This window comes from Epinephelus lanceolatus, chromosome 18 (assembly GCF_041903045.1).
Source record: "Epinephelus lanceolatus isolate andai-2023 chromosome 18, ASM4190304v1, whole genome shotgun sequence".
Lineage (NCBI taxonomy): Eukaryota > Metazoa > Chordata > Actinopteri > Perciformes > Serranidae > Epinephelus > Epinephelus lanceolatus.
The window spans coordinates 12,313,433-12,323,458 of record NC_135751.1 but is presented as its reverse complement, the minus strand read 5'-3'; the positions used below and the strand labels follow the sequence as shown (position 1 = coordinate 12,323,458).

The 10,026-nt window shown below is 38.2% G+C and overlaps 1 protein-coding gene across 2 annotated transcripts; it reads left to right on the top strand.

Annotated features, from left to right (window-relative positions):
- Positions 1 to 230: 230 nt before the first annotated feature.
- Positions 231 to 9,792, top strand: dhrs7ca (dehydrogenase/reductase (SDR family) member 7Ca). Of its 2 annotated transcripts, none has more exons than XM_033643819.2 (7): positions 231 to 359; positions 3,190 to 3,367; positions 3,477 to 3,589; positions 4,490 to 4,700; positions 4,810 to 4,902; positions 5,939 to 6,097; positions 9,113 to 9,792. In XM_033643819.2, exons 2-7 carry the CDS (start codon positions 3,205 to 3,207, stop codon positions 9,316 to 9,318), a joined length of 945 nt encoding a protein of 314 aa, XP_033499710.1. In that variant the 5' UTR covers positions 231 to 359; positions 3,190 to 3,204; the 3' UTR covers positions 9,319 to 9,792. The 2 variants fall into 2 exon arrangements, with proteins under 2 accessions (XP_033499710.1, XP_078017630.1); XM_078161504.1 differs by lacking the exon at positions 231 to 359 and adding an exon at positions 2,751 to 2,836.
- Positions 9,793 to 10,026: the final 234 nt, after the last annotated feature.

The window sequence follows — 10,026 nt, the reverse complement described above, 5'->3', positions numbered from 1 at the left end:
AAAGCATGATTCAAATAAAGATTGCATCTATTGTTTAATCTGTTTTGCACTACTCTAAGTGTTTTTCTTGGCATCAGAAATCTAACCCAAATGTAGCCAAACAACAGCTAATGGAAACACCTCTCTTTCCCAGCAGCCCCCTCTCCTGTCATTCTAAACATAACATGTTGACAACATACATGGAAAATAACTGACTCAGCTGTGCTGCTATTAAAAGAGCTCAAATCCCAGAGTATTGCTCTGGCAGCTCTGCAGGCTGCCATGTCGGAGGAGCTCTGTGAATGAGCTGCTGAGGCGTGCAGCTCCTCAGGAGACGAATAAACCCAGAGTCCAGAGCACCTGCAGAGGCCTGAGAAGCAGTAAGTGTTGGCTGGAATTTCATTTCTTACAACACTGAGGTCAGTTAGATATGTCCAGCTCTCCATTACTTGTGCAAGGTGCCAGGACACCTTGTTAACTGACTGGAGGGCTTTAACACTTTGATCTTATCTTTAATTTTATTCTACAAAGCTGCTGTATAGAATAAAAAGTGCTCTATATATTTTGTCCTGTTCAGGTTTTGATTATGTTTCTTCATCTCTTGACTCTGTTGAGGAATAATGTGGCAACTACTCTGTGGCACTGAGTCTTTGTGAGAGATACAGTATCTATTTCTAGGGCAGTTTATATTTAGACAAACAGCCGGTGCTTGCTCGGCATGGTAAACCTAAACCAAAAGGTTATCTTCAGATTCCTGGTTGGACAAATCTAGAACATGTGAATGTCAGTTTTTATCATCCGATGACAAAAAACTGACCTTGTCAAGCAGTTTCCAACAGATTACACTTTATGAAGGAAAGACTGTCTCTCCAGAGCCGTTATGAAAGATACTCTGTGACTCCAACAGTATGAAGGACAGACACCATGGACACATGGACAGATCATGAGACAATGGCCCCCCAGTCACAGACATGTAAAAGGCCTCCCCAGCCATGGGAGCAAGAACTGAAAAATTTGTGGTCATTTTGTGTCTTTTTGTGGTCATTTAGCTTCTTTGTGGTTGTTTTGTGTTTCTCTGTGGCCATTTTGCTTGTCTTTGTGGTAATTCCTGCTTTCTTTGCAGTTGTTTTGGCTCCCTTTGTTGTCATTGTGCCGCCTTTAAAGTGATTTTGTGTCTCATTGTGGTTGGTTTGCATCTCTTATGTAATTATTATAGTTATTTTGTGTGTCGCTGTCATTTTGTGTCTCTGTCTTTGTTTTGACTGTTTTTGTCATAATTTTTTGTCTCTGTAGTGACTTTGTGTCTGCTCATGGTCATTTTGCATCTCTTTGTGAACATTTTGTGTCTTTTTGTGGCTGTTTTGCTTGTCTTAGTAGTATTTGCTTTTTCTTTTTGTAGTGACATTGTGTCCCTTTGTGGTTGTTTTATGTCACTTTGTGATCATTTTGTGTCTCTGTTTTTGTTCTGCCTTTTTTTGTAATAATTTTTTGTCTCTTTGTAGTGACTTCAGTGGCATAAGGACGTTACAACGGGCCCCAGTGCACACTACAATGATGGGCCCTAGAGCACGTTATTGTGCATGTATTGTCTTGACACAAATAGAGACTTGATTGGACAACATTTACATACATTTACATTTTTTGAAGCGTACGTAGAAAAAGCATAATATTTTGTTTTAACTAGCTACTGACTATTTAAAAAATAAATAAATAAAAGAGTAAACCATGACGTACTGCACATGAGTTTGCCTTTTTGAGGACATAAATAGTGGCACCATTTTGAAATCAGGCACATTCTTTTTTTTCAGTATTGCTCTTTGAACACAGGAATAAATTCAAGGTGGCAATCTGAATCACTTACAAGGGCCCACACTCTCTACGGGCCCCTTGACCCAATGGGCCCCAGTGCAACCGCACTACCTGCACTGTCTATATTTACGTCCCTGAGTGATTTTGTGTCTGTTTGGTCATTTTGTGTCTTTTTGGTTTGTTTTGTCTCTGTGTGGCAGTTTTGCGTGTTTTTGTGGTCGTTTTGTGTCTCTGTCTTTGTTTTGCCTGTTTTTTGTAGTAATTTTATATCTCTCTGTAGTGACTTTGTGTCTGTTTGTGATCTTTTTGCGTCTCTTTTTGGACAGTTTGTGTTTTTTGTGGTTGTTGCTTGTTTTAGTAGTATTTTTTTTTTTTTGTAGTGACATTGTGTCCCTTTATGGTGGTTTTGTGTCTCTTATTTACATCTGTGGTTGTTTTGCGTCTCTCTGTGGCCATTTCGTGTCTCTTTGTTTTTGTTTGGCCTGTCTTTATAGTAGTTTTGTTTCCTTCTCCTCCTTGGTCATTTTGTGTCTTTTTGTGGTGGTTTTATATGTCTTTGTAATAATTTTTTGTTAATTTATAGTCACTTTGTTTTTCTTTGATGTTGTTAGGTGTCTCTGTGGTCTGTGGTCATTCTGCAATACTGTGTGGTTAGTTTTGTGTATCTTTGTGGTTCTTTTGTGTGTGTTTTTTGTTTCTCTCTGTTTTTGTTTTGCCTGTCTTTGTGTCATCTATGTTTGAATTATAATTACATTCACAATTAATATAAACAAATCTTATTTTCAGTTTTGGATGTAGAAATGTAATTTTATCTCATGCACCAATGACTGTCTGTAGATTGTACACAATCCAGTAGGCACAAATGTCATAGAGATACATTCAAGATGCAGTATTTATCATTTACTCTTTGCTTTTGATTACTAATGTAAGAAGATGGTTAAAAGATGCCTTCTCTGTTTTTATTTCAGACCTGTAAGCATAGTTAGATTTAAAAATGGTTGTAGAGGGTGAGATGGATTCCAATGTTACGGAGCCGGAGAGCTTTTGGGTATGAAACGCTTCTTTTTCATGTAAATCATACTCAATAGATCCGAAGTGGTCTTTGACATCCCATCTCATCTCATCCCCATCATCAGAGAAATCATTTTCCATCTATGAAGTATGTTCAAATCACTGAGCATACTTTAACAACAAATACCTTTAGCTAATACTCACACAATTATTTGCTTTCCTCCCCAGATTTAGATGAGATGACACCACTTGAGCATGGTGTAAATCTTCTCATCTAACGTAAAGCAAATAAGCGTGTTTTCCAGAATGCTGAACTATTCATTTAAAATGTGCAAGCAATAACAAAGATATATGTCCTTTTGTTTTATTTTAATTCTGCCCATTTTTCAGGACATCCTGCAGGACATGGACTCAGTGTGGACCACCACTGTTCTCCTGGTGCCATTTGTAGTGGTGCTGACAGCTGGATTTTTCTATCTCTATGGTGTTGTTATGGGTCTGTTGTCCAAAACATCTGTACGCAATAAGGTGGTGGTTATAACTGATGCTTTATCTGGGCTTGGGAAAGGTAACGTCCTTAAACAAATAAGAACTTACTCTGCAAAGTACTAAGACTCTGATCATCCATTTGATTTTATCATCTTGTTTTCAACGTTTAAAAATAAACGTATCAACAGAATGTGCAGGCGTGTTTCACAAAGGAGGAGCGAGGCTGATCCTCTGTGGGAAGAGCTGGGAGAAACTTGAGGAACTTGCAGATGAGTTGGCAAACGCCTCAGACCCAACTTTAGTGAGTATACCATATACTGAAGTACTCGATTACAAGAAGAACGTCTGCATTTAGAATCTGACAAGTAGAAGTACAGAAGAATTATCAACTTAATATGTTCAAAGTATCAACAGTAAAAGTAGGGGTTGGACCCCAAAGATTTGTGACGAGACGAGTTAAAACAGACGACTACTTTCAATGCGCCATTCGGCATTGTCTGTCATAATTTGCAGCTTTTCAGGCTCATTTTGTGGCTGAACATAATTTGTAGCTTCTTAAAATATAAATGAGGATAGTGATATGAGATACTGGCTATGGCTGCATTATGTAGTGGTGATGAAACAGTGAAAAACATACACCAAACAAACATCAGATGGACTATATTCATAATAAATATGCCACAATAATACAAGTAAGCAGCGCCAAATAATAAGTCAATGACTGTGTGTGTGTGTGTGTGTGTGTGTGTGTGTGTGTGTGTGTGTGTCTGTGTGTGAGGATGGAAACAAGGGGGTCGGTGGGGACAGAGCACCTGCAGCAGCAGGCAAACACGCCGTCTGTGGTTATGACTTGACCAGCAGACTTCACTATAAGCTGATGGGCTTTAGATACAGATGACAATACATTATAAAACTAGCCACCGGCGATTTGACCAGCTTGAGTCAAGCTCAGATGGCCACTTCACACCACTACAACTTTTCTAGAACGGTTTCGTCTTGTCACGAATCTTTGGTCTAAAATTGGCTTAAGACGTAAGTCATAAGGAAAGAAGACTGGAAACCACTGGTTTAAACTTTATCAATATAACTGCAGCTGACAGATAGGTGTAGCAGAATTTAAGTATAAATTAGCATAATATGGATCAAGTACCTCAAAACTGTACTTGACTAAAGGTACCTCCTTGTTATCACTGTTTCCCAGACGTTTCCCTCCAAACTGGTGCTGCTGGATTTTGGAGATATGGACAGCATGCCTGATGTGATCTCAGAGATCCTGGAGTGTTACGGCTGCCTGGATATCCTCATCTTCAACAGCAGTATGAAGGTCAAAGCACCTGCCCAGACTGTGTCTCTGGAGATAGACAAGTTACTGATGGACAACAACTACTTTGGACCGGCCACACTGGCCAAAGGTAGATGATAGAAACACATTTCAGTCTGTAAAAGTATAACAGTGTTGTTGTTGTTGTTGTTGTTGTTGTTGTTGTTGCTTTGAAGTGAGTTGTAACATTTCTGTTTCAGGTTTGCTGCCCTCCATGATCTCAAGGAGAACTGGTCACTTGTTCCTGGTCAACAGCATCCAGGGGAAAATAGCCGTGCCTTTTCGCACTGCATGTGAGTTCAGAGGTTTATGAAGGGAAATACATTTACAGTATGATTGTTATTTGAGGGTCTAGGGTACAGAAAGTGGAAAATGGACTTGCAGTTGTATAAAACACACTAACACACCAATGGGAGCCATTGGGAGCATTTTAGGGTTCAGTATCTTGCCCAAGGACACACATGGACTGGAGGAGCTGGGGATCAAACTGCAGATCTGATTATTGGACAGACCGCTCTACCTCCTGAGCCACAACTGCCCCAAAGCACTTATTAGTCTACACTCTAATGAAGTCCCACTAATCCCCTTAACTAATAAACGATAGGAATGGCCTTGTGGTTACTACTGCTACATTTTTAGCCATGCTAGCAGCACCTCTCCAGAGATGGTAATGTTGGCTCTTCGGTGAGTCCACAGCTTGGGGTCAGACTGAAATATCTCAACAACTACTGGATGAATTGACATAAGATTTTAGTTCACACATTAATTCCCCCTCATGATAAAAAAAAAAAAACTTTGGTGATCCTCTGACTTTTCATCCAGCGCCATCATCGGGTCGGCATTTTTTAGCAGGATTAATGCTTGGTTTATGACTGAATACCGGCAGAACTAATGACACTCCCATCAGCCTCAGCTGTACTTAAGGTTAAGTGCTAATATTCTAAATTAAGATGTTGAACATTGTAAGAACTGTACCTGCTAAACATTAGCATGTTAGCATTTAGCTCAAAGCAGCGCTGTGCCTAAAGTACAGCCTCACAGAGACATTAGCATGGCTATAGACCTGCTTTTTTGACACATGAAATACAAATGTTTTATACAATAAATACTATAACAACATATATAATAAATGAATAAATAATAAAAGTGAAAACAATAACAATAATGTGTATGATAGGCAAAGAAAAATGAAACAGACTCAGCAAAATCATCTCATCATACCGTTAGCACATGCAGAGCTTTGTAGAGGCATATGAGGTAAAAGTAGTGATTAGGGCGTACATGGCTATATTATAAAGATGCTGTGTTTTACTTTGTGTTATTTTGCAGATGCAGCCTCTAAACATGCAGTCCAGGCCTTCTTTGACTGCCTGAGAGCTGAAGTGGAAGAGTATGGCATCTCCATCAGCACCATCAACCACACCTTCATCAGCCCCTCTGCATCATCTGAAAACGCAGACGCAGCCGCCTCCAAATCCATCTGGTCATGTGAGTGAAATCATGCATACATGTACAGGTGCTGGTCATATAATTAGAATATCATGAAAAAGTTGATTTATTTCAGTAATTCCATTCAAAAAGTGAAACTTGTATAATGTATACATTCATTCCACACAGACTGATATATTTCAAGTGTTTATTTCTTTTAATTTTGATGATTATAACTGACAACTAATGAAAACCCCAAATTCAGTATCTCAGAAAATTAGAATATTGTGAAAAGGTGCAATATTGAAGACACCTGGTGCCACACTCTAATCAGCTAATTAACTCAAAACACCTGCAAAGGCCTTTAAATGGTCTCTCAGTCTAGTTCTGTAGGCTACACAATCATGGGGAAGACTGCTGACTTGACAGTTGTCCAAAAGACGACCATTGACACCTTGCACAAGGAGGGCAAGACACAAAAGGTCATTGCTAAAGAGGCTGGCTGTTCACAGAGCTCTGTGTCCAAGCACATTAATAGAGAGGCGAAGGGAAGGAAAAGATGTGGTAGAAAAAAGTGTACAAGCAATAGGGATAACCGCACCCTGGAGAGGATTGTGAAACAAAACCCATTCAAAAATGTGGGGGACATTCACAAAGAATGGACTGCAGCTGGAGTCAGTGCTTCAAGAACCACCACGCACCGACGTATGCAAGACATGGGTTTCAGCTGTCGCATTCCTTGTGTCAAGCCACTCTTGAACAAGAGACAGCGTCAGAAGCGTCTTGCCTGGGCTAAAGACAAAAAGGACTGGACTGCTGCTGAGTGGTCCAAAGTTATGTTCTCTGATGAAAGTAAATTTTGCATTTCCTTTGGAAATCAAGGTCCCAGAGTCTGGAGGAAGAGATGAGAGGCACAGAATCCACGTTGCTTGAGGTCCAGTGTAAAATTTCCACAGTCAGTGATGGTATGGGGTGCCATGTCATCTGCTGGTGTTGGTCCACTGTGTTTTCTGAGGTCCAAGGTCAATGCAGCCATCTACCAGGAAGTTTTAGAGCACTTCATGCTTCCTGCTGCTGACCAACTTTATGGAGATGCAGATTTCATTTTCCAACAGGACTTGGCACCTGCACATAGTGCCAAAGCTACCAGTACCTGGTTTAAGGACCACGGTATCCCTGTTCTTGATTGGCCAGCAAACTCGCCTGACATTAACCCCATAGAAAATCTATGGGGTATTGTGAAGAGGAAGATGCGACACGCCAGACCCAACAATGCAGAAGAGCTGAAGGCCACTATCAGAGCAACCTGGGCTCTCATACCACCTGAGCAGTGCCACAGACTGATCGACTCCATGCCACGCCGCATTGCTGCAGTAATTCAGGCAAAAGGAGCCCCAACTAAGTATTGAGTGCTGTACATGCTCATACTTTTCGTGTTCATACTTTTCAGTTGGCCAACATTTCTAAAAATCCTTTTTTTGTATTGGTCTTCAGTAATATTCTAATTTTCTGAGATACTGAATTTGGGATTTTCATTAGTTGTCAGTTATAATCATCAAAATTAAAAGAAAAAAACATTTGAAATATATCAGTCTGTGTGTAATGAATGAATATAATATACAAGTTTCACTTTTTGAATGGAATTACTGAAATAAATCAACTTTTTCATGATATTCTAATTATATGACCAGCACCTGTATTACCTTAATAACTACCGTATATTCACGGTCCCTAGAGGATGATTCTGATTGATTTTGCCCTTTGGTCGAGAAACATCATCAGGACCAGATTTTCCTTTAACAACACTTTGGTCTTTGACAAATTAAAGGACAGATTTGATGCATTCTGTGGGTATTTGTGGCACACAGAGGACGAATTATCGGTGGCCAGCTGACCCTTTCCTTAAAGGCAAAATTATCACTATGTTTCTCATTCTGAGCTACGTCCTGCATTATTGATCCCAGACCACCAGAGGCCAGCAGCCCTAGGTTTACTGTGTGCCAATACATTCAGGTTATTTATGTCATTTACTGATCAATATAAACTGAAATGGAAAGGTGACTCTTACATCTACTACACCTGCGACTACCTGATCTCGAGGCCTGTCGTGTAGGAGCTCTGGACTTAAAGCCGAGTTTTATCACCTCTGATATTTAAGCTGATATCATGCTTACATGGTGCTAATTTTTAAACTGTATTAGTTGATTTTTGCCCTGGTATAAACATGTGTTTATCTTCCATCCCTACCAGGGAAAAAACACAAAAAAGAAATCTATAAAATCAAAAATGAGATGGTCATAAAAACAAAAATTAAAAAAAATATTCTTAGACACATTTACCACAACTATTATATCTAGACATGACTTGATAAATTTAAAAATATATGTTATATTTATATATAATATATATTTTTTACATTTAACCATTATTTGATAGCCAGAGAAAAATAAAAAGAAAAAAAGAAAAAAGTGAAATGAAGAGGTATTGAGATATTTTACTAAAATAAAAGTAGTAATACCACAATTAAAAAAAACTCCATTACATGTCAAGTAATACAAACGTTTGTCCTGTATTCACAATCATACTCGAGTAAAAGTACTCAATTATTACCAGCAATATGTGCTTAAAGTATCAAAAGTAAAAGTAATCATCGTGCAAAATGACCCCAATAAAAGTGTTATATGTATCATATCATTAGTACTGATTTATGAATGTATAAGTATCATTAATATACCTGCATTTTATACATAATGGTCATATTTTATGTATAAAATCTTGATCTTTAGAGTACAAAGTAATTTGAGCTGTTAAATGAATGTGGTGATGTACAAGGTACAATATGTTCCCTCTGTACTGTAGTTGAGCAGAAGTATAAAGTAGCATGAAATAGAAACATTCAATTACAAGTACATCAGACTTACGTTCGTTAGTACAATCAGATAAATTCCACCACTGATATACAACAAATATGTAAAATAGATATATATAAACTTTGGTTAAGTTTAAAGTTACTGAGATGATGTTGTCGAAATACTTTTATAAATAAAAACCGTATTATGTCTCTGCTCTTTGCAGTGTTGTACACAAAGAAACCACTTGGCGTTTCTCCTGACGAGGCAGCGGCTGAGATTGTGAAGACCCTAAGCAACAAGAGGAAGGAGGTGGTAATTGCTCCCTCCCTCCCAAAGGTGGCCATCTACACCAGATCCTTCTTCCCTAATGTGTTCTTCGCCGTGATGGCTGCAGGAGTGAACAACGCTGCTGCCTCTGAGAGCATGTAGTGCTGCTGGTGTACATCCCAATGAAGCACCTATTCATCCATGCAGACAACATAAAATAATAAAACTGCCTGCTTTCCTTTTAATTCTTTTAGGCTACAATTAAGATGTGAACCCCTAGACTGCATTCAGATCATCGAAGTGCGGATTTTAAATGTTTTGACAGGAATATCGTCTTAAACTTGAGATGCTGATTTTTTTTTTTTTTTTTTTTTTTTAAATGTCCATAGGGCATTTGGCCTGTAAAGAACAGGTTGAAGTGACATCAGAAGTACATGTCATATAGAGTTATACATTGATTTCCCATAGTTTGTCCATCAGAAAGAGTTGTATTCTGTTTACTTTGCAGGTTAACATACATAAAATGATCATTATAGTGCAGAATTTACATAAAAATAGTTGATTATAGAGAAAACATTGTATCTGTTGTTGTATTTGTGGATTGAGAACATAAATAAAAGTATTTATGTCGTGTAAGCCCAAGTTTTGTGAAAGTTATTTTCACAGTTATCTTAATTCATATCATTACTATTATTATTTATTTTTTCTAGTTAAAATTACATTATCACTACAGTTTAGTGCTGACACCAGGACTACATGCTGATAAAAGAAAATGTTTTTTCTTTCTTTTTCTTTTTTCTTGTACAGGTCCATTTGCTACTAATTATATTAGAAATTCTGATTTTTTTTAATAAGTGCTCAATTTAAACC

Coding starts and splice junctions, on each gene's coding strand:
- dhrs7ca (XM_078161504.1), top strand. CDS start 2,783: ATGGTTGTAGAGGGTGAGATGGATTCCAATGTTACGGAGCCGGAGAGC. Junction 4,903..5,938: donor CGTGCCTTTTCGCACTGCAT/GTGAGTTCAGAG, acceptor GTTATTTTGCAG/ATGCAGCCTCTAAACATGCA. Junction 6,098..9,112: donor CTCCAAATCCATCTGGTCAT/GTGAGTGAAATC, acceptor TGCTCTTTGCAG/TGTTGTACACAAAGAAACCA.